Below are 24,021 nucleotides of genomic sequence, written 5' to 3' on the forward strand. Positions count from 1 at the left end.
TCTCCATCCCCACAACACAGCCACACCACGGTGGCACAGCCGGAGTCCAGAATCACAAATAAATGCTTTGTGGCCAACCCAGAGAGCACTCGTGGGTGCACCTGATTTAGGGGTGGCATGTTCCAGACGCTTGCTGGCCCTGCTTCCTGAAACCAGGACTTCCCTGAGACTTCCTAGCAGGTCCTCCAACAGACACGGGGTCCTGGCTGTGCGCCTGCCTCCTCTCCACAGCAGCGAGCAGCTGCAGTCCTGGTCCTGGGTGCAGGAGGCAGGAGCTGGGCTCTAGGGTATTCAGAGGACCCCTGGTCCTCTTAGTCAGGAGCACCAGTGCCCAGCCAGCTGAAACCAGGGTCCTGGCAGGGCTTCTGTTCCTGGATCCACGGGAGGCCTGGCCCACAGTGTCCCAGAATGCTTAGGAAGAGCGACCCTGCTGGGTCTGGCCCCTGCCCAGTCCACTCACTCTACAGACACGTTCCTGAGATGGTCCCACCGTAGGTTGAAGCTGTCACCCCCATGGGGGGTGAGAGCCACGGGTTCTAAGCCAATCTCAGCAGTTTCCTCTTCCTATTTCCTCACCTGCCTGGACGGGAAGAGGGAAGAGCTCTGCCTGCCTCGCCTCTGCACCTTCTCACCAGAGATGGCTGCTTCATTCCCCCTTCTCACCGGAGCTGCAGGGTTCATTCCCGGGTCTTCAGCTGCCACCCAGAGGGCTCGCAGGCCTCCTCCCTGTGGGTGCCCCCAATCCTGGCCCACAGCAGCTCTCTGGAGAGATGCTCCTGGAAGCTCAACAGCAGAGCCCACCTTGCCAGACCTCCCTAGCTCCCATGGCTCTGCCCGCCTCCTCACGGTTGTCATGCCTGCCATGGCCACATGGGGGCACTGCTGACCGCTGCCAGGCCTCCCTTACCCACCCCTAAGGCGCCCTCCACGCCACAACTGCCTGTGGGACCCAGGGTTTCCCTAGAGGCTGGCCAGGCCTCCTTCCCCCTGCTGGCCAGTAAACCCTCCTGCTTGGTTACACACACACACACACACACACACACACACACACACACACACACACACGCCAATGCTGGCCTGAGGAGACGCCATGCTGGCCCCTAGGGCAGCAGCCTTCAGCAGCGTCAGTCTCTGGGAGTGGCCACGATGCCAGCTCTGCCCCTTGGCCACACCACTGATGCTCATGGAGGACACGTGAGGGACACCCAGGCAGGCACGTGACACACAAGGTCTGGGTCACATGGACCAAGCAGACAGACACAAGAGGACAGGACTGAGTGCACACTCTTACGCACAGACACAACACATACGGTGAACACAGGCCTCCCCCACCCTCCAGGGGCACGGGCAGGCTGGGGCTAGATGCCAGCCAACTCTGAGTTCAGCTTTGTGCTCCCCCAGGATGGGGGACCAGGTGCTTGCTGTGCTTGAGGCTCCCTGGGGTGACAGAAACGTCACTTGGCATGGCCCAGGCCCCTCCCCTCTGGTCCGCTGGCAGGCAGCAGGGCAGGGGCAGGCTGCTTGGCAGAGCAATAGAGTGTTGTCCCCCAAGCCAGACATGTAGGTTAGCAGACCCCAGTGTCCCCGTACCCTCACCCTACACCCCCAGCTCGGCTTTCGGAACTGATGAGTGCCCAGAGGCTGAAATCACCAGTGTCTGGAGCGCCTGGTGCACAGCTGCCTGCGTCCAGCGAGCGTTTGGCCAGAAGGGGCCTCATCTGTTGATGAGGCCTGAGCACCTTCTCTACCACAGACCGCTTTGCTCCTGCTCAGGTGAGGGGCCGGCCAGTCCTGGGCGGGGCTTGCTGCTGAACTAGGGGCTCCAGGCTGCATGTCTGCTCCTTGGGAAGCCTGGGCCAAACCTCTGTTTTGGACTCTGTACTGGATAGTAAATCTGTCTTTCTTTCACCCAGACTCCACAGGCCCCCGGAGGCCACAGGGGCCTGGGGACCATCAGACAGTGCGTGCAGGGCTCTGCTGTACAGCAGCATGGCCCAGACCCCTTTCTGTCCCCAGAACTGGGTCTTCACGGCAGATCTGGTGCCCAGAGGTCTGGAGAGAACCAGGCAGACCCAAGGCCCTAGCATGGCATGGCGTGGCTGTGGGGGCCTCTCCCCACCCCCTGTGGGACTCCCTGTTTGTGACTTGTGCAGCTGTGCATCCCTGGGGCCCCGCGGGTGATAAGGAAGGCTGGGTTCAACAGCTCTGCTTTCCTTCTCCCTGACGTGTGTGGGGTGGGGGTGGGGGCGGTTTCCCCCCAGGCAGGTCAGGCATCCTGCCAGCCCTGTGCCCCAAGGCCGACCTGCGTCACCTCGCTACTGTTCTCTCCAGCTGGTCCTGCACCTACTAGCCACCCGTGCCCGGCTGCCCCGGACGCCTCGGCCACAATGGGCAGTGCCTGTCACCACCCCTCCACAGCTCCCAGAGCAGGTAAGGGCAGGGGTCCCCCGGGCCCTCTGGGGCTCTGCTGCGGGCTGCCCTGCCCACTGTGACAGAGGCGGGTGCTTAGTGCTCCAGCTTCCTGTCCTCACGAGCTCAAAGTCAGCGCCCCCTCCTCCCCACCCCCTCCCCCATTGCCCACTGGGCATCTCCTGGCATATCCTTGCACTACTGGAGAGGAGGCTTTGCTAAGGGGTCTGCCCAGCACCGGCCTCCCCCAGGACTGCTGCGAGGACCCTGCCACACCCACGGCAGAGGCAGCAGCGTGCAGACCTCCCGCCCCTCTGCTCTAGGGGCTCAGGGCCCACACTGGGAAGACGCCTGGATGACCCGCGTATACATGCCGTGTGGGCGCTCACGTGACCCTCCCAGACCACCTCCCGTTCCCCCACGGAGGGAGGCCCGCCCGGGGACACCCGTGCTCCACTCTCTTCCAGGTGCTCTGGGCAGCCCAGGCTTGGCCCTCCTCTTGTCCCTCACTGCCCACTGCTCCAGCCCCCAGGCCGATGGCTCCCCTCAGGGAGGGCTGGGTGTCCCGGGAGCTAACCCATGGGCCAGGTGAGTCCCCGCAAATCGAAGCACGAGTTTTGTGTGGCTGGTTTGTGCAGGAACAAGGGGGAGCCGAGAGGGCGTTCTGGGGAGGGCGTCTGCAGAGATTTCCTCTGGCGAGGGACCACGTCCACGGTCCGAGGCTCTGATCTCCGGCCACCCTTCCCAGGTCAAGTTTCCAAAGGTCCCTGGCCATTGTTGAGGGTGCAGCCGTGCATGCTCGAGACCAGCTAAGGCCCAGGACCTTGGCAAAAGCTTCCCCAAGTCTCCTCCTGGGGGCTTCAAGCCCATGACTGGTCACCCCCTGTGGATCTCGAGCTCCTCACCTCTTCCCAGGTTTCTCAGCTCCCGTCCACTCGGTCATTCCCTGGCCTCCAGGCGTCTCCCACCGGGGCTCAACCGTCCTTCTCCTCCTCCCTAGAACTAGTCCTCACTATGAGCTGGTCATTTCATAAAGTGGTGAGTCCTGAAGGACCAGGGCCCAGGTAGGACCCGCCAAGCCCAGGCTAATGTCACCCCCGACAGAACACACACACACACACACACACACACACACACACACACACACACACACACACATTGCTATGTACACATTTCACTGGAATCATACCGAAGGAAGGCTCTGGGAGATGGCCTGTGCTGTGGTCATGCTTAAACCCCACACAACCAAGAGTCTACCCCAGCAGGGGGCCCTTGGAGGGAGGAAATGGATGCATGGATGGATGGATGGATGGATGGATGGGTGGGTGGATGGGTGGGTGGGGGTTGGGTGGGTGGATAGATGGAGAGATAGATGGATGAATGGATGCGAGGATGCATGTACAGATGCATGGATGCATGGATGGGTGGATAGATGGATTGGTGGATGCATGGATGGGTGGATGTAGGTGCATGCATGGATGCATGGATGCATGGATGAAAGGATGTATGTATGGATGGATGTATGGGTGGATGATGGGTGGGTGGGTGGGTAGATGCAAGATTCTTACCTATAAAAAGGCATTTCCTGAGGTGTCAATGTGAGAGAAGTAATGTATCCACTACCTGACCAATGTAACTGTAACCCCAACAATAACATTTTAAAAAGAAAAGGCAATTCCTGCCTCTCACTCCCTCAGTGACAAGCAATTGAGTCTGACCTGAATTCCGCATGCAGTAGCCCTGGCCTTCCGCACAGCTGCCGCTCCCGCTTCTTCCGTGTCCTCAGTGCCTCCCCTCTCTGTCCAGGGCCAACTCGGCTCTCCTGCAAGGCTTCTGGTGCCAGCCAGCCAGCCAGCTGCCCCGGGAGCAGCTCTCTGCTCTCATCAGGAGTCTGGCCTCCAAGCGCGTACCCCTCAAAGCCTGGCAGGTAAGTTCTGTGGAGGGGGAGTGAGGGCATGAGGGGGAGGCAAGGTCCCTGGATGCTGGCAGATGGAGGCAGCCTACACCAGTGCCCAAGGCCCCAGCAGAGGATCGGGCAGAACCTGGGCAGGACCATGGCAGGACGGGGCCGGGGGGACTTGGCATGCAGACGAATGTCTCGATGCCCAGGGCTGGCAGGTGCCCTTCCCTAGGAGTGGCGGTCACTGCAGGCAGAGGTAATCAACTGGTGAGGGACCGTCACCTGGGACCAGGGTCCACGTGGAGCCAAGCTGGTCAGCTTGGGCTGGGCAGACTGGACTTGGCCTGGGCCCATCCAGGATGGGCTGTGGCTGCCCACGCCTGTCACCCAAGCGACACAGGATGAGTAAGTACGAGGCCCACGAGCCACTCATTTTCCGTGCAAACTCTCACCCGAAAAATATGGAAAACCAAATGGGCTGGGGGTGTGGATCAAATGGCTGATCCCCTATCCAGCCATCACGAGGCTAAGTTCAAACCCCAGGACTGTCAAAAACAAACAAAACTACACAGAACGCAGCCCCTTGCGTGGCTCCCAAAGTCTGGGCCCACTCTGGGGTGCTCTGGAGTCCCCAGCTTGTGCTCCTATGTCCCTGGTGAGCCGGAGACTTTCTCTGTCTTCCCACACCAGCCCCCACTCCAGCCTCCACGGTAAATAAGTCAAAATAAAAAAAAACAACCAGTGCACTGAAGAGCAGGAGGCCTGGCTAAATAATAGAGCAGTTACCTTCCCAGTAAGTGCGAGGGCCTGAGTTCAAACCCCACTGCCAAGAGATCCAAATAAAAATCAAACCATGTCTGCTTTCAGACCATCCTGTAATCTAACTTGAAATCAATGAGAGATAGAAAACCCCCACCAAAAACAAACAAACAAACAAACAAACCCTTGAGCCAGGTGCCGTGGCTCAGGCCTGTAACCCTAGCTACTCAGGAGGCTGAGATCTGAGGATCCCAGTTCAAAGCCAGCCCGGACACTAAAGAATGTGAGACTCTTATTTCCAATTAATCACCAGAAAACTGGACGTGGCGCTGTGGCTCCAGGCTTGAGCTGAAGAGCTCAGGGACAGCACCCAGGCCCAGAGTTCAAGCCCCATGACCCACATATACACACACAAAAATGAGCATTAGTGTTTTTTTCCGTACTGGAATTTGAACTCAGGGTTTTGCGGGTGGTAGGCGGGCCTTCTACCACTTGCTCGGTGCCCTGGACCTCTTGGCCCACAATCTCCCACCATGGCAGGCTGTATAGCCGTGATCACAGGCGCACCTCACCACACTGGATTTACTTATTGAGATGGGGTATTTCTTTTGGGGGGAGGAGGGAAAAGGGACCTGGTTGGCTTAGAAGGTCAGTCCTCCTGGGCCAGGAGCATGGCTTAGTGGTAGAGTGCTCGCCTAGCATACATGAAGCCCTGGGTTCCATTTCCTGGAACCACGTACACAGAAAAAGCCAGAAGTGACACTGTGGCTCAAGTGGCAGAGGTACTAGCCCTGAGCAAAAAGTGTCCAAGGACAGTGTCCGGGCCCTGGGTTCAATCCCCTGACTAGAAAAAAAAAAAAAAAAAAAAAAGAAGGAAACTCAGTCCTCTGATCACCACCTCCTAGCTAGCGGACCAGCTGCTTGGTTTTTCAGTAGTTTGAGTGGTAACCCTGAACATGTGTATTAGGAGAGAGAAAGATCAGAGGGAGTGGCAGAAAAGACCGGTGAGGCTGGAAAGGACAAGCAATCTACAAGACATTGAAAGATCAGTGAGCTCCTGGCCAGGCCACGGAGGGGGAGTCCACAGAGAAGACACTAGTGTCAGAAACGCACGAGTCCACAAAGCGGGCGGTGAAGGACTGTGGCTTTGCACACACGTGTAACAGCTGAGAGAAAGCAAGCCTGGGAGCTCACGTGAGGTAAACGAATTCCCAGCATCGCCAGCACCTGCCAGAGGAATGCCAGTGGGCGTCCACTCGCCGAGGCTGCTGAGTTGTCTTTAATATCTGACGCTGTCTTGTGTGAGTATGTGTGTGCACACCTGCATATGTGCACCAGTACCCTTGCTTAGCTTTTATGCTCAAGCCTGGTGCTCTGCCATTTGAGCCACACCTCCACTTCTGGCTTTTTGATGGCTAATTGGAGATGAGAGTCTCTTGGATTTATCTGCCTGGGTTGGCTTCAAAACTGAGATCCTCAGATCTCAGCCTCCTGAGTAGCTAGGATTGCAGGTATAAGCCTCTGACACCCAGCTCTGCCCTCTCTTCTTTGAGGTCTGTGCTCTACTTGCCACAGATCCGAGCTGCTAATCCAGCTGAAATGTAAAAGTCTCTGCCTTCCAGCAGCAAAGTTAGCGCGTTTATATTTTTGCCCGGTGATTGCCGCCTCCGCCCGGCCCGTGTTTCCCCCGTGCTGCAGCTTTTTCATACCTGACTCCCATTGTTTGCTAACATGCGCACTCTGCCGAGGGGAGAGGGGCTGGGTAGTACCCCAGGGCCAGTCCAGACTGGATGGAGTGACCTGCTGCCCACCCTGCCCAGCTCAGCTGCCTGGCCAACCTCGCTGCACGGCTCGGCCTCCAGGAGGACTTTGCCCTCCACCCACCTGACCTCCTGCTCTTCTACAAGTGAGTGCCTGGCCCCCTCTCCCGTTGGCATGCCCAGCAGCCCTGGGCCCCAGGCCACCCTGCAGGCCCCACCATAGGCCTCTTCTCCCTGACGTTCTACCACCTGCCTGCAGCCTGAGCCAGGTGAGAGCAGCCAACTGCCGGGCCTTCACCCGCCGTGCCACCCAGGGGGACACAGAGCTGCTGGCCAACCTGCCTGACCAGAGGGCTGCCCTGCAGCACACAGCATGGACCTGCCTGGTAGGTGCCTCTACGGGAAGGAAGGGGGTGAGGGCAGCAGGGTGGGGCCCCCGCTCCTCACTGACCCCCGTCCCTGCAGGGCCAGCCCCACCCCCGGCTCAGTGCTGCAGACCTGGGGCTCCTTGGGGCCCTGGTATGTGACATGGACGCAGCCAGAATCCTGACCTCAGACCCGAGTGTGCTGCACAACCTGCTGAGCTGCCCTCGGCTGACCCCCGCCCAGAGGGCTGCCCTCAACACTCTGCTGGCCAGCGGGAGGACCCTGCTCGGGTAGGTGAAGGTCACAGAGAGCAGGCACAGGATGCAGGGCCGGGGGCGGCCCCTCCTGAGATGAGGCAGCTGTGCCCTGGACTCGGAGGCCCACAGTCCTCAGCCCTGCTCTGGCCTTCCAGACTCCCGGGCACATGGTTGGAGGCCCTGTCTCTCCCATTGGTGTCTGTTTGTGCACACAGGTGCACTGTGGGTGGGCATTGAGGGGAGACCCTCCTGAGGGCTCCCACCCCCACCCCCGCTCAGGGAGAGGCAGCTGGCACATGAGCGTCGATGTGCTGTCCCCTTCCTGTCAGGCCCCCTGGCTCCTGGAACCTGGAGGGGCTGCAGGCCCTGGGACCCCTGGCTGCCTATATCAGCCCCCACCTGTGGCAGCAGGTGCAGGAGGTAGGACAATGCCCGGGTGGGACTGGCCACGGCCCTCAGCCGTCTGTCCACCTCCGTGCTGAGCCCCAGGCCCTCCTGTCCCAGTGTGGGAGGCTCTCGGGGGGCAGGAGGAGCGCGGCCAGGCCGCCCTTCCCGGCACCTAGAGTGGCTGTGTCCACCCTGCCAGGCCGTGGCCCTGGACTTCTTCCGGAGTGTGGTGGCGGCCTGCCGGGCAGGGACGCTCCGACAGAGTGATGCCAGGCGCCTTGTCACCAGCCTGCTGGAGTCCAAGTCTCCCTCCGGGTCCTCAAGGCCCAGGCGGGGCACAGGTCAGTGGGGCCATCGCGGCCTTGCCTGGCCTGGGCTCGCTCACCGCCTGGGTCCGGGCCACGTTCTTGGTTAAAGAGTAAGCGTGGGAGGCGTGGGTCGGGAGATGACGGTGGACAAAGGTGCCCTGGCTGGGCGGCTCACAACTCCCGGCCAGCCTGGGCAGGAAAGTAGGCAAGACTTTCTCCTCAACCTGCAGTTAGGCAAGAGGATCTCAGTGGAGGGCCGGCCCGGGAAGTGGAGCTCCTGAGACCATGTCTGGAGGGAAGCAGGGGGGCGGGGGTTGCACTCACCTACAGCCCCAGTAGCTACAGGAAGCCAACAGCAGGCAGAGGGCACCAGGGTGGGGAGCAGGACTCTGTCCTAGAAATAACCGGAAGATACCAGGCTAGGGGCCTGGCTCAGGGCCCAGGCCTTCCCCTCCCCCACACATGGTCAGCGGGGCTCTGGGCCCGCTAGCCTGGTCATCAGCACACCCTACAGGGAGAGCCTGTGTCCGGGGCAACATCACGGCAGCCACACTGCAGGACGACCTCTTCCTGGTGCGTTATGACTGCGTGCAGCTGGAGGCCTGCCTGGGCCACCCCGTGCTCAGGGCCAACCTGGACCCGCTGCTGCAGCACCCTCTGCCCGCCGAGTGCCAGCGCGTCGTCAAGGCCAAGCTGACCCAGGTGCGGGGCCGGCAGGGCTGTGCAGCATGGGGGGCGTGGAGGGACAGGGGAACACAGGGCTGGCCCTCAGCCGCTTCCCCCCCCCCCCCAGATCTACCCCGGCGGCATTCCTGAGAACCAGCTTCGTCTCATCACCTCCCTGGTCTACCTCTACTCCCGTGCCGAGATAAGCCGGTGGAACATCACGTCCACAGACACAGTCATGGCTCTGCTGGCCTCCGACGTGGCTCTGGAGAACCAGACAGAGGTGAGGGCAGCTGTGGGGGGGTGGCAGCCGCAGGGGACAGCCGCTGACCCCTGCCCCACCCCTCCAGGCAGTCCTACAGAAATTCCTGGACCACAATGGCACAGTCACTGGTGCCCTGCTGATTGCCATGGGGGGCTCCCGCCTGTGCTGGATGAGTCCTCAGCAAATCCAGGCTATCCGGCCCTCGGAGTTCAGGTGAGCCTGCCCCGTGAGGAAACCGCCATTGGCAGCAAATCCTGTGTGGGCCAGGCAAGCAAAGAGCTGCACGGATGCCCCCGGCCACCATCACAAAGCGTCCCGAATCGGGTGACCTTTGTTCTCCAGAACTTCTGGAAGCCAGAAGTGCGGAGCCAAGAGCACCGGGACAGGCCGCCCCTGTGCCTGTTGCAGGCCTGCTGTGCCCTGCCACCTGCCCTAGCTGCCAAAGCACCATTCCTTGTCCAGCCCTGCATGTCCCCACCCGAGTGCCTACGTCCAGACTCCCGTCCTCTGTGGACACCAGGGATCGGCTTTAGAGCCACCAGATCTAGCCTAAATTCTTTTACACCCCGTTTCCAAGGAAGTCTCACTCTGAGGTTCTAGGGGGCCACGTGTCTTTGGGGAGAGACCACTGAACCCTGGTACAGAGGGCAAGAGGGTTGGGGAGGGGTCCACGGCCAAGCAACTCCCAGCCTGACCGACCCCCACCCCACCAAGGCTGGCCGGGGCCCTGGACATCTCCTCCTGCCCTCAGAGCCGGAAAAACGTGCTCTTCACCAAGGCCCGGGAGGCCTTCAGTAGCACCCGCAGCACGGACGAATACTACCCCTACATCCGCCCCTACCTGGGTGAGAGCAACACCCCGCCCTGCCCGCCCTCACCCCCCCACCGTGCCCTGCCCGCCCTCACCCCCTCCCCAGACCCCGCCCTGCCCGCCCTCCCCCCCTCCCCAGACCCCGCCCTGCCCACCCTCACCCCACCCGACCCCCAGGCGGCGCCTCTGCGGATGAGCTCCGGCAGCTGGCCCAGGCCAACGTCTCCATGGACATCGACACCTTCACCAACCTCAACCCCAGCGTGCTCCAGGTGAGGCCCTGTGGTGGCCTCAGTGGCAGGGGCAGGGGCGCCACGGCCACGCCACTCCTCCAGGCTGGCTGTGCCGGGGGGTCCTGCACTATGCCGGTGTCCCCTGGGCCCCCGAAGGCAGTCCGTGGGTGGCCGGCCCTCCCTCAGCCCCCCTCCACACCCCACTCCTGCTTCCTCCCAGAGCCTGAGCGTGGGCAACGTGACCACACTGCTGGGCCAGAACGTGGGGGACCTGCAGAAAGCCCGCAGCCACCCGACCATCAGCTCCTGGCTGCGCAGCCTCAGCGGGTCAGCCCTGAGGGCTCTGGGCCTGGACACCAACCTCAGCAGCCTCCCCGCCGCCCTGGTGACCGGCGAGCCCTCGGGGACCACGCACCCGACACTCCACCTGGCCCACTCCCGGGGCCTGCCAGGAAGCAGTGCGGGAGCCCCAGCCTCAGGTTTGGCCTGCCCACCCCTGCTCCGCCCGGCGGGCTCTGCACTCCTAGCTACCCTTTCTCCCGCCCTCTCCTTTCCCCCCACGGAGCTGCACGTGCCCAGTCTGATGGGTGCCCTCCGATGCTCTGCCCACAGGCGGCCGGCCCGTCCACCAGAGGTACCTGCTGCCCGTGGTGGCCCTGCCCTCCGGCCTCCTGTGGCTGCTGCTGTGTTGGGGGCCTCTGAGCGCTGAGCTCTGGCCCCTGCCATGGCCAGGCTCACAAACATCACAAGCAAGAGAAACAAAGCTGCCGGCCAGAGCTGGGTACCTGCCGAGGCCGAGCGTGAGCCGAGGCTGAGCGTGAGCCCAGGCCGAGCGTGAGCCCAGGCCACGAGACTCTCTGTGTCCCTCATCCTCAGAGCCGTGTAAGGAGGTCCCTGCACACCCAAGCTCCGGGGCCTGGGTCTGTGAGGAGTGTGAGCCCGCCCAGCTACACGCCCAGGCTGGTAGGGGACAGAAGGGCCCTTTGGCTGCTGCAACAGGGGGTCCACACAGCACTTGGCTGTCACGGCCTTGTTGGGAAGGTCTGAATAAAGTGCGGGGCTACTCTGCCACCTGTGTCTTTGCTGGGGCCTAGGAGTGGCACAGAGACCTCCCCCGTCTCCAACACCCAAAACTGGAAGCTCAGGAATGGCAGCCTTCACGCCAGGAAGGCCTTAGATGGTCTCCATGTGCCTCAAGGCCCTGCCCCCCCATTCCCTGGCCACAGGAACTCAGGAGGCTGCGCCCATGGGGTCACAGGAAGGCCTGAGCTCAGGCCCCCTCCACTGGCCTGACAACACCACAGGACTCCTGGGCACCGTGACGACACACGACACACTGCTGTTTATTGAGTTCGGATGCCCTTGGGGCTGGGCCACCTCTGGTCCAGGCAGGGCGCCGTGGGGGGCCAGGGCAGGGCAGGCGGAAGCAAAGGTCTCAGCTCAGCATGAAGACCAAGAGCGGCGTGGAGATCCAGGCCAGCCCGAGCCCAGGTCTGGGGCGTGGAGCTCCCCCGGTGAAGGCCTCTGCACATGGAGGAGGTAGCTCAGACCTGCCGGCCTCCAGGCACCCAACCCCGGCCCAGGCTGCCGCCCCCGCCCACCTCGGAAGCCCAGGTCCAGGATCAGGTAGCCATTGGGGACGCCGCCCTGGAGCCCCAGCCCCAGCTGGTCCAGGTCTTCTTGGCGTTGGTGGAAGATCCAGTCCCGCACGGGGCGGCTGCTCTCCTCCCCCTTCAGGTCTGCCACGTTCAGCCCCAGAAGTCTCTGCACTTCAGCCACCGTCAGCGGCTGCCCAGAGTCAGGCAGCCATCAGCGGCTGCGGGTATCCTCAGGCTCCTTCCTCCCTGCCCCTTCCCCACCTACCACCACGGACTCCACCCGCAGCTGCTTGAACGTGGCCAAGTCCATGCTGACGTTCTGGTGGCCCAGGGCCTGCAGGTCCTCTGTGGAGGCCCCACCTGCACAGGGAGGGAGCGGGGCCAGGCTAGGGCCTTACAACTCCTAGGCCCCGCGTGGAGCACATGCAGTCCAGAGGCCTGAACTCAGGGCCTAGGCGCCGCTCCTGACCTTTCTCAAGGCCAGCGCTCTACCACTCCCAGCCCAAACCCCCACCTCAGCCTGGGGGCTGGGGACCGCAGGCAGCAGCTTGCCAGGGTCAGGAGCGGAGGGTGCAGCAGGCAGGCAGCCGGGTGAGGCTGGGTCCCGGCCCCAGGAGCCATGCCAGCGGTGGCCCTGCCTGCGGGCCCTGGCTCACCTAGGAAGGGCTTGATCTTCCCGAGGTACTCCTGCCCGCTCACATTCTGGAAGGCCAGGTGGGCTTTGGGATAGAGAAGGCCGAGCTGCCGAGGGCTACAGGAGTCCAGATCCTTGGGCGTGACTGTCCTAGGGGACAATCAGAGTGGAGCTAAGCAATGAGTAGGGCGGGGACCGCCACAGGATGGGGACACTGAGGGGTGGGTGCCCACCACAGGATGCTGAGGGGCAGGGACTCCAGCTGCCTGGAGCTGAGGACACACAGGTAGGTGGGGGGGACACCAGCCAGGAAGTCCAGCGTGTCCTTGTCCAAGTCGCCCCTCCTCAGCAGGTATCTGGTAAGCAGGGCCATCACCTGTGGAGGAGGAGGGCAGGTGGAGCGACCCCCGGAGCTGGCGGCCGGCACCCCTCCTCTCCTGCGGGCCTCACCTGTGCATCGGTGCTGTGCCCGCGGCTGGCCTGGAGCAGGTCCTTCACCGTGCCCAGCGAGGTCACGTTCCACTTGTTGATGTCCTCTGGGAGGACATAGCGGAAGAAGGGGCCCAGCTTCTGGACCAGGGACTCCGGGTACCCTTGTGGAAAGGTCTGGAAAGGAAGGGGCCCTGAGGGCCGGAGCCACGCCGGGGAGCTGGGGGTCCCGGTCCTGGCAGGGGGAGCCCGTGGCGAGCTACCTGGTCCAATTTGCGCTTAAAAATGCTGAGCTGCTGGTAGGTGAAGGGAACCCTGTTCACGTTGTCCATCTGCTCAGCCAGCATGGCGCCCTCCACGCAGGCCTCCAGCTCCCGGTCCTCGTACCAGAAGAGGTTCTCGTCCACAACTTCGGGCTCCTGCCCCGGGGGACAGGCCTCTGCAAGGACCAGCCCACTGACTCAGTTTCTCCTCCCCACCCCCACCACCATCAGGCCTCAGGCTGGCCTGATGGCCAAAACGGGGTAAATCCACCCAGTCGGTGAGGAGATGACCTGGTCAGCTGAGAAAGCGGGGAAGGTCCCACCCGTCCAAGTGCTAGTGTTCCTCCACGTCCTGTCCTCACGTCCTGTCCTCCACGTCCTGTCCTCCACGTCCTGACCTCACGTCCTGTCCTCCACGTCCTGTCCTCCACGTCCTGTCCTCACGTCCTGTCCTCACGTCCTGTCCTCCACGTCCTGACCTCACGTCCTGTCCTCACGTCCTGTCCTCACGTCCTGTCCTCATGTCCTCCACGTCCTGTCCTCCACGTCCTGTCCTCCACGTCCTCATGTCCTGTCCTCCACGTCCTGCCCTCCCTGCCCTGCATGTCCTGTCCCTGCTCCAGTGCCCTACCCCTCCATACCTGGCCCCTGCCCCCTGCCCAGCTCCAGCGACCGAGGCCCAGGGCGCAGAGAACAGAACTCACTCTCTGTGTCTCGCCGGAACCTTGGGAGCCGGGCATCCGGCTCCAACCTCCGCCATGACGGGTGCCTGGAGCTGCGCTGTAGCCAAGAGGACAGAGCAGGGCAGACATGTGAGCCTGGCGGCTATGAGCCGAGGGCCCCAGCCAGAGCAGAGGAAGGCCTCACCTGGGGTATGCTGCGAACGATGGGTGGGTCCAGCTTGGCCAGCAGGCCCCACAGAGCCTCCAGGGTGGAGACGGACCACCTGGATGGGGGGCTTTTTGGACAGAGGAAGCTGGATCAAGGACCCCGAATGCAGAGCAGGAGACAGCCAGGGTCAGAGGGTCACACACTGCCCCGGCTGTGAAGGGGCCCACGCATGGCTGTCCTAGGGCACAGTGGCCCGGCATGCCCCAGAGGCCTAGACACCCCTCACCCACCCATAGGGGGACCCTGCACCCCTCAGAGCTGTCCTGGCCGCCTCCTTCTGGTCCTGGTCCAGGGGGCCTGGGCAGCCGGCCAGCTGGGGGAGAAGGACGGTGGCTGCGTTGGCCACAAAGTGCCCGGGCAGGTCACAAGCCAGGCTTCCCAGGGCCCGCACATCCGCCTTGCTCAGCTGAGAGCCCCGCACGCCCTGAACACACATTTGACCTCAGCACCTTCCTGAGACAGCCCAGCTTCCCTCTCTCCCCTGCCATTCTGTACCAGACAGGCCAGAGCTGCAAGCAGCAGGCTGGCTGGCGCTCGGGAGCCCCAGGTGGGATGCTGGCCTTGGAGCCCCAGGACAAGAAGCTAGCACAGGGCCGAGGCCCTGGGAACGTGGCAGGGCTGTGGAGAAAGAGCTGCAGGGGAAGTCTGCGCCCATGGCCCACTCCCCTCCCCAGCCCCACCCTGGCTGAGCCAACCAGCCCCTGGGCTCCAAGCCAGCTCCTGGCATGAAGCTCACTTGAGGAAGGGAAGAGCGTCCAGGTCCTGAGGGGCGAGGTGCTGAGACAGCCGGCCTGCCAGACAGCGCAACTGCCGAGAGACGGGAATGTTCGGGGCCATGACCCACAAGGACGGCTAGGGGCTCTGGGGCTCCCACCCCACAAAGCACACCCCGGTCCCAAGCCCTGTGGTGTGAATACACTGCCAGCCTCCTGGGCATGGCAGGCCCCGGGCAGACAGAGCCTGGCTACCTGTACTGCCCCCCCAAGCCGTGGCCCTCCCTGAGCCATGCCACTGCAGACTGCTTTAGGGACAGACCCTTACAGGGTGACCCGAGCTCTTCAGGGGGGATCAGCCAGGCCACCTCAGTTGCCCCACAGTGGACAGCCCTGGCTGTGCCTCCCCACACCTGCCGCCCCGCAGGAGGGAGACCCACCTACCTGGTCCACCCGGAGAGCACTGTTCTGCCTCGCGGTCACAAGCAGCTCCAGGACCTGCCTGGCACTCAGGCGGGACGCCTCCACGCAGGAGAAGCCAGAGAGGCCTGGGGCCAGGCTAGGGGCAGGCCTGGAGTGTGTCCCCAGTTCTGGCCTTCCCACTGTCCCCTGGTGCCACAGCACCCCCTCCCTTCAGGACCCCAGCATCCAGTGAGCCTCCCTAGACCAGGCAACAGCTGGAGGGCAAGGGGTGGCCTCCCCCCCCAGTCCTGAGCCCAGACAGGACCTAGGGGTCAGTGGAACACAGGAGCCGGCAGGGCTGGCACAGGAAGGCAAAGGCCCAGAAGCCTGTGTGGCCAGCACCTGACTGCCCAGCCCACAGGGTCCCCAGAACCCCGAAGCCCGAGGGACCCTGGGCATACCTGACAGGGTCGCGCACGCCAGCCAGGTCCAGGAGCCCAGGCCCCTGTGAACAAGGTTTGCTGATGCTTTCTCAGGGGGACGTGCCGCCGTCCAGCTCTGCTGCGGGCTCAGGCTCTCGGGGCCCAGCTGGGAGCTGGCTTACCTTCTGCCTGACCCCAGCTACTTTCAGGGCCCAGCTACACCTTTGCCAATGAGCGCCTTCAACACTGGATGCGCTGAGGCCTCCATCCAGGGGAAAGCCCAGCTGCTTCCCTCCCCACCCTCTAGGTCCCTCCCCTGCCCCAGCTCTTCTCCTGCCCTCACCTGTCTTCCACGCCTCCCCTGTCCTGTCTCTGCAGCCCTCGGAGGTTGTGTCCAGCCTGTGGATCAGAGGCAGGAGGCTGGATGTGAAGGAGCTTTTGGGGTGCGCCTGACCCTGGGGAGGGGACACAGCCTCCCCCTCCCTATGCCCAGCAGAGTGACACCCTGCTGGGTATGGAGTCAGGGAACTGAGGCCCAGGGCTCAGAGAGCCCAGACTCCTCAGACAACCACCAATCCTCAGGACCCCGCTGTGCTTAGCCCCCCACAATGCCCCAGCCCTCCCTGGCTTCTCTGGTCAGCCGTCTCTACTCACCGAGGCCCAGGGGCAGTAGAAGCAGCAGCAGGCTGCCCTGAACAGGAGCTCTGCAGGGCCCCAGAAGGCGTGTGGCTGCTGACAAGGCCATACTCTGTGGAGGACAGGGGCTGTGTGGGCCCTGTCCCACTCCCCCCTCACCCCAGGTGGCTGCCCAGGCAGAGAGGGGCCTCTTGCCTGGAGGCTCCGGTCCCCCTTCCTGGGTACGGCAGGAATCAGGTGCTGCGATGCTCTTCTGCTCCAGGCCAGGCCACACCACGGAAATCAGTCCTCCCCCAGGGGGTGGGGTCCTGGGCCAGGCCAGCCCTGCCCCCAGCTGGGAGCCTCCCCAGGCGGCTAAGCCCCTCCCTGCTCCTTAGAGGGCAGGGCAGTGAGAGCCCAGGATGGCTTCCAGCCAGGTAGACCTCAGTTCCCCCACTTGCATGGGGGGTGCTGAGCAGCCTCCCCTTTCCCTGCCTTATCTGCAGTCCTAGGGCTCTGCGAGGACTGTGAGGAGCAGTGCGAGGAGGCAGCCCCTCCCTGGCCAGCATGTTTTCCCAACCCCACTTGCACATGCAGACATGGGTAGGACTGGGGTGGGTGAGTGGAGGTCATGTTGTGGGTAGGGGGCAGGGAGGTCTCTCCCTGAATAATAATAGGGGAAGGAAGGGCCAATCGAGGCCAACCTACCCCCACCCATCCACAAGGGAGTCTCCATTAGCCTCCCAGGGAGCCTCCACTATTCCCAAGAAAGCCTTCACCATCCCCCAGGGGACCTCTACCATCCCCCAGGGGAGCCTCCACCATCCCCCAGGGGAGCCTCCACCATCTCCCACGGGACCTCCACCATCCCCCCTAGGGGACCTCCACCATCCCCCCAGGGGACCTCCACCATCCCCCAGGGGACCTCCACCATCCCCCAGGGAGCCTCCACCATCCCCCAGGAGACCTCCACCATCCCCCCCAGGGGACCTCCACCATCCCCCAGGGGACCTCCACCATCCCCCAGGGGACCTCCACCATCCCCCAGGGAGCCTCCACCATCCCCCCAGGGGAGCCTCCACCATCCCCCCAGGGGACCTCCACCATCCCCCAGGGGACCTCCACCATCCCCCAGGGGACCTCCACCATCTCCCACGGGACCTCCACCATCCCCCCTAGGGGACCTCCACCATCCCCCCAGGGGACCTCCACCATCCCCCAGGGGACCTCCACCATCCCCCAGGGAGCCTCCACCATCCCCCAGGAGACCTCCACCATCCCCCCCAGGGGACCTCCACCATCCCCCAGGGGACCTCCACCATCCCCCAGGGGAGCCTCCACCATCCCCCAGGGGAGCCTCCACCATCTCCTAGGGGACCTCCACCATCCCCCAGGGAGCCTCTACCATCCCTCAGGGGACCTCCACCATCTCCCAGGGGACCTCCACCATCCCCCAGGGAGCCTCTACCATCTCCCAGGGGACCTCCACCATCCCCCAGGGGACCTCCACCATCTCCTAGGGGACCTCCACCATCCCCCAGGGAGCCTCTACCATCTCCCAGGGGACCTCCACCATCCCCCAGGGAGCCTCCACCATCTCCTAGGGGACCTCCTCCATCCCCCAGGGAGGCTCTACCATCTCCTAGGGGACCTCCACCATCCCCCAGGGGACCTCCTCCATTCCCCCCAGGGGACCTCCACCATCCCCCCAGGGGACCTCCACCATCCCCCAGGGAACCTCCATCATCTCCCAGGGGACCTCACCAACCCCCAGGGGACCTCCACCATCCCTCAGGGAGCCTCTACCATCTCCCAGGGGACCTCCACCATCCCCCAGGGAGCCTCTAGCATCCCCTAGGGGACCTCCTCCATCCCCCAGGGGACCTCCACCATCCCCCAGGGGACCTCCATCATCTCCTAGGGGACCTCCTCCATCCCCCAGGGGACCTCCATCATCTCCCAGGGGACCTCCACCATCCCCCCCAGGAGACCTCCACCATCCCCCAGGGGACCTCCACCATCCCCCAGGGGACCTCCATCATCTCCCAGGGGACCTCCACCATCCCCCAGGGGACCTCCACCATCTCCCAGGGAACCTCCATCATCTCCCAGGGGACCTCACCAACCCCCAGGGGACCTCCACCATCCCCCAGGGGACCTCCACCATCCCTCAGGGAGCCTCTACCATCTCCCAGGGGACCTCCACCATCCCTCAGGGAGCCTCTACCATCTCCTAGGGGACCTCCACCATCCCCCAGGGAGCCTCTAGCATCCCCTAGGGGACCTCCTCCATCCCCCCCAGGGGACCTCCACCATCCCCCAGGGGACCTCCATCATCTCCCAGGGGACCTCCACCATCCCCCAGGGAGCCTCTAGCATCCCCTAGGGGACCTCCTCCATCCCCCCCAGGGGACCTCCACCATCCCCCAGGGGACCTCCATCATCTCCCAGGGGACCTCACCAACCTCAGGGGACCTCCACCATCTCCCAGGGGACCTCTACCATCCCCCAGGGAGCCTCTACCATCCCCCATGGGACCTCCACCATCCTCAGGGCACCTCCTCCATCCCCCCCAGGGGACCTCCATCATCTCCCAGGAGACCTCACCAACCTCAGGGGACCTCCACCATCCCCCAGGGAGCCTCTACCATCCCCCAGGGGACCTCCACCATCCCCCAGGGGAGCCTCCATCACACAAAAAAACACAAGAAAGGAGGGGCTCCCATACTTCCACACTGGGCAGCGCTCCGGCAGCCTTGGGCTACCTGGGCCACAGAGCCTCCCCGCCTTCTCCACTCCCTCAGGCCTGGGATCTGGGAGCCTCCTGCAGCTGAGAACACTGGGAAAGGTAGAGGACAAACTGTCTGGCAAGGTGAGTACTGGGTGACCTGGCACCTGTGATGCCACCACGGTGGCCCACAGACCTCGCCTGGTCCCCAGTCACCATGCGTCCCCTGCACCCCGGCCGGGATCCCTGGAGCCTGACCTCCTGCAGGCCATCCTGGCCCTCTCCCCAGCCCACAAGTCCAGGTGGGGTCTGCCTACTTGGCGATCGTGGGCATCTCACATGAACCACAGCAGGTGCTCCCTGGGTTTGGGGACAGCATCGGGACAGCCCCTCCTCCTCCCGCACCCTCCATGACTAGTGTCCCTGACCACACAGCTGTCTCTGTGGGGACGGCAAGTGCCTCCTGGAGTGTGATGTTGAAGAGCTGTTTCTGGGGGACATCGAGCCACCCCATCAACCCTGGCCAAGAAATCCCAACTGGGGACTGGGAGTTTGGCCTAGTGGTAGAGTGCTTGCCTAGCATGCATAAAGACCCAGGTTCTATTCTTCAGTGCCACACACACACACACACACACACACACACACACACACACAGAAGCACAAAGCCAGAAGTGATGCTGTGGCTCAAAGAGTAGAACTCTAGCCTTGAGAAAGCCCAAGGACAGTGCTCAGGCCCTCAGTTCAAAACCAGGACAGAAAGAAAGAAAGGAAGGAAGGAAGGAAGGAAGGAAGGAAGGAAGGAAGGAAGGAAGGAAGGAAGGAAGGAAGAAAGAAAGAAAGAGACAGACAGACACAGAGAGAGAGAGAGAGAGAGAGAGAGAGAGAGAGAGACAGAGAGAGAGAGAGAGAGAGAGAGAGAGAGACAGAGAGAGAGAGAGAGAGAGAGAGAGAGGGGGGGAGGAAGGAATCAACCATCTGCAGGACAAGGGCTCCACTTTCCCGGCCTACGTGGAATCCACCTGCACAGCCTCCCTCCTTGGCCTGCAGCCCGCCAGTGAGGGAAAATGAAGTCAAGCTACATTCCTGCCAAAGCCAGGCCTGATGAGAGTGGGTGGGTCCCCGGGGCCCCCAAATATGCCTGTCACCAGCCATGGTCACACAGCACACACAGGGCTGGGGGCAGAGGAAGGGGTCCTCGCTGACCCCTCCTGCAGGGTGGGGGCCACAGGGAGCATGGGCTGGCAGGTCCTGGGCCAGCACATGTCTCATCCCTGCCCTCACCCAGGGCTGAAGAGGCCCCAAGGAGCTGCCGGCCCTTCCCCAGGCGTGCCCACCCACAGAACCCCCCACAGAGGCTGGACTGCTGGGGAGGCCCCAAGACGTGCCCTGTGCCCTGAGCCCGGGGCCAAGCTGGACTCCTGTCTGTGGCCTGACCCTCATCCTGGGTCCTTGAGCCCCACCCTGGCCCCTGGAGAAAGCCTGGCCTGGGGCGGCCTCTGCTCCTCCCGTCGGAGGAGCAGCCTCTGCTCCGTTTCCAGGCTCTGGGCTTTCCTTCTGGCCTGAGAAGGGGTGGAGGGTGAGAAGAGCCTCCTGACAGAAATCGTGGAGGGGAGAGGCAGGAGAGGCAGGCAGAGGACTGCAGCACCCCACTTGCAGATGGGCACAAGGGCACTGTTAAGTCACCGAGCTCTCAGCAAGTACCGACAGTCCTCTGCCTCAGTTTCCTCACCTGGAAAGTGGTGTGCTGCACAGCTCCCTCGGCTGGCTGCCAAGGGGAACAAATGCAGCTTGGCTGGGAGGCTGCCACAGGAATGTGCGGGTGGGGTCCCTGTGCAGACTGGCACCGGCTGGCGGGGGGGAGCTGGAGGACGGCCTTCGTGGGCGCAGGCACTGCCTTTCCTGAACTTTCTCAGGGTGGAGGAAGCAGAGGAGTCCAGGCTCGGGGCCAGGCCAGGCCAGGCCAGCCAGCTCAGCACCACCCTCCACAGACATGGGCTTGGCCTGGATGTGGCTGGCATCTAGAGGTGACCGGGGCCCAGCCCTGCTCCATGTTGGCCAACGCCTGGGGGCACGATGTTGACGTCAAAGTCTTCCCTTCCCTCCCCACCACAATACTCGACAAAGGTCCTTTCCCACCACGGACTCTGCCTTTGCAGTCGGCACCTGCACTAGGGCCTGCCCTGGCTCCATCCCAGCACCGAAACCAAAACCCTGCAGCGGAGCTTGGAGCCATCTCCAGTGGTTTCTCATTCTAAACCCCAGTGAGCAGAATCGGCTTACAAAACCCACGGAGAGGTAAGTCCTTTCAAGGAAAGCCCTGCCACACACACTTGGAAAAGGCTGGGCAGAGTGTGGGACAAACACCGGGCGAAGTGTCCATGCTTCCTACTCATGAGATGTAAAGACAGAAGCTGCACTCGCTTGCTGGGTACAGGTCACTTCCCAGAGCAGTGAGGAAGAATTTGGGGGACTATGTCTCTTGGTTGAGGGCCAAAGTTTTTGTTTCTGGCCATCAAAATCCCAGCACTTGGGAGGCAGAGGAAGAAGGATCAAGACTCTGAGGCTAGCTGGGAGTCTGCAGCTCACGCCAGTGACTCTGGCTACTCAACTGAGAAGTGCAGATCCAAGCCAGCCTGGGCAGGAAGGCTGTACAGCTCTTAATTGCCAATTTGCCACCAAAAAGCTGGAAGCAGAGCTGTGGTTCAAGTGGTAAAGCACTAGCTTTGAAGGAAAAAGCTCAAGGATGGCACTCATCCCGAGTTCAAGCCAATACTAACACCAAAATATAGCCATACGTACATACGTACATACATACATACACATATACATACATACATTCATACATACATGAACATACAGCTAACTTCGCCAAAGATTAGAAGAGACTCACATTAATAAGACCAGAGATGAAAAGGTGACTATCATAGCAAATATCAAAGCAATTTGCGCGCTCTTGAGAGTACTCGGAAAACCTATATGCAAGCCAGGAACAGTGAAGAACTGGTACATTCTTAGACACATGTGATGTACCAGTATTGTACCAAGAAGACCTAAACCATTTACAAAAACCAATGACAGACAATGAGACTGACGGTCATAGTCTCCCAACCAAAACACAAAAAAGAAACAGGCTGGGAGCATGGCCTGGTGGTAGCATGGTTGCAAAGCATGCATGAAGCCCTGGGTTCCATTCCTCAGTACCACACATACAGAAAAAGCCAGAAGTGGCCCTGTGGCTCAACCGGTAAAGTGGACACACACACACACACACATGCACGCACGCACGCACACGCACACACAAAACACAGAGAGAACATGGAAAACAAGCTGGATTTGGTGGCATGTGTCTGAAATCCTAGTTCTCCTGAGGATCGTGAATTCAAGGCAGCCTAGACAACACAGCAAGACCTTGGGGAGGGGTGTCCTGATCAGTGCTGTGACTCTGACTGGGTGGACAGGTACAGAATGTCTCAGCCAACTGCTAGAGAACCAGCCGTTCTCAACTGTACACCACATTCTACTGAGACAGGGGACAGGCACTCCGTGACTGAAGTTATAGAATATGATCTGATCACGACACACATAGGAATTAATCCCAACAACAACACACAACACACGGAGGAAAGTCCCACATACTCAGATTTCACCATCCGAAGAATTCATGGAACAAACAAGAAATGACAGAGGAAATCTGATATTTCTAACCAAACTGCAATGGAAAGCCTTCTCATGTTGCTGGTGGTATCTGTGGTACACAGGCTTGGCTCCAACTTTCTACAAGGAGGGAATTTCCCTGTGTATAAAGTACACTTCAACAAACACGACCAGACTGCAAGACCAGACTGCAAGTTGGTGGTGAAAGAGCATTGTAGAATGATTGTTCCATACAAGACTCTGGGTTCTACACTACAATCAATAAATCCTGACTTGTGAAAACTTGTTTGGATGCAGTCCCAGCTTCTCATGGTGTGGAAGCGGGAGAGTTGCTTATTAGCTGAGCCAGTCGCGGTACGTTGCATAAACAGGATGAAGGGCCATGAGTACAGTTACTGTGTGGCCCCTTTAAAAGACAGAGTGGCCAAGAAAACTTTCTTCAGAACAAATGCACCAGTGAAACTCACAGACACCACGTAGAAAATGAACTATACGATTGGTGGGTGTGGGTAGGAGGAAAAACCAGAAGAGCGAGGGAAAGGTGAAACTGTACTCTTCATCTGAATGACGTGACGGGAACCCCTCTGCACACCAGCTTTGTAATAACAATAAAAACAATTCTTTCTTCTGCACCTTAGGGTAGAGAGCTTGCCTAGCATGTGTGAGGCCCTGGACTCCACTCCATCTCCCGTAAAACACACACACACACACACACACACACACACACACACACACACACCCTCAAAATGAAGCTGCCTGTCAACCCCATCATAATGAAAGGTTCTACTGATCAATCAGCAACTAAGGCAGTTATCCAACAGGCAGATTATTTCCACACCTGAGGTTAATGGTTCAGCAGGCAGCAGAGAGCCCAGCACTGCAAACCAGCACAGCAGAGCCAAGGCGCCTCCAGGAATGCACAGAAGGGAGGTCACCCATGCAGCTCACTCAAGACTGCGACCTTCACAGACAGAAAATGGAATCGGCATTTTAAAGAAACGGTGGAACAATGAGCTATAGTCCTAGCCCTCAAGAGACAGAAGCAGGAATTCAAGTTCAAGGCCAGCTAGAGCTACATGTGGAAACCCTGTTGAAAGAAAGGGGAAGGGAAGAAGGAGGTCAGGAAGGGAGAAAGGGGGGAAGGAAGGAAAAAAGAAAGTGAGGAAAGAAAGAAGGGAGGGAGGGTGAAAGGGAAGAACAAGGAAAGCCACCCCCACAGGCAATCTCCCCTGTGGGTTTGCGGGCAGCCCTGGCTTCGTGTGACCCCTCACCCCGGTGGGTTGCCAATCTCAGCCCCCAGGCTACAGCTGGCCTTTTCACTGTTGGAGGAATAAAACAAGGCTGAGACCCTTCACTCTTCCCACACACTTACAACCACCTTTATTCCTTGATTTTCCACACGAGAAGACGTGCTGTGCACAAGGCCAGCTGCGCACATGCTGAAGACTTGGATAAACATTGGTTCTGCTTCCTCGCTAATCCAACGAGGCCGGGCCTCGGGGCAGCAGAGGCAGCACGGGCTGGCTCAGGCTGATGTTGGCTTCTGCTCTG

At 61.4% G+C, this 24,021-nt stretch overlaps 2 protein-coding genes across 2 annotated transcripts; one reads left to right on the forward strand and one right to left on the reverse strand.

Moving 5' to 3' along the window:
- The first annotated feature begins 1,090 nt into the window (after positions 1-1,090).
- Positions 1,091-11,085, forward strand: LOC150042382 (mesothelin-like protein). Its single transcript, XM_090324701.1, has 16 exons — positions 1,091-1,194; positions 1,610-1,773; positions 2,332-2,430; positions 2,877-2,997; positions 4,216-4,336; positions 6,889-6,974; positions 7,088-7,214; positions 7,294-7,484; positions 7,781-7,871; positions 8,038-8,179; positions 8,661-8,848; positions 8,940-9,095; positions 9,163-9,290; positions 9,792-9,922; positions 10,066-10,160; positions 10,342-11,085. Exons 1-16 carry the CDS (start codon positions 1,091-1,093, stop codon positions 10,828-10,830), a joined length of 2,433 nt encoding a protein of 810 aa, XP_090180827.1. The 3' UTR covers positions 10,831-11,085.
- A 370-nt stretch (positions 11,086-11,455) lies between these two features.
- LOC150042383 (mesothelin-like) lies at positions 11,456-16,771 on the reverse strand. The gene is given in 16 exon segments (XM_090324702.1): positions 11,456-11,645; positions 11,723-11,909; positions 11,985-12,079; positions 12,376-12,503; positions 12,587-12,729; positions 12,804-12,959; positions 13,046-13,221; positions 13,750-14,003; positions 14,167-14,385; positions 14,441-14,554; positions 14,673-14,743; positions 15,094-15,280; positions 15,471-15,556; positions 15,682-15,872; positions 16,128-16,221; positions 16,305-16,771. Coding segments are annotated over 15 exon segments (2,187 nt in total). The 5' UTR covers positions 16,219-16,221; positions 16,305-16,771; the 3' UTR covers positions 11,456-11,556.
- Positions 16,772-24,021: the final 7,250 nt, after the last annotated feature.

The sequence above is a fragment of the Megascapheus bottae genome, chromosome 36 (genome assembly GCF_031878675.1).
Source record: "Megascapheus bottae isolate mThoBot1 chromosome 36, mThoBot2.hap1, whole genome shotgun sequence".
Classification (NCBI taxonomy): domain Eukaryota; kingdom Metazoa; phylum Chordata; class Mammalia; order Rodentia; family Geomyidae; genus Megascapheus; species Megascapheus bottae.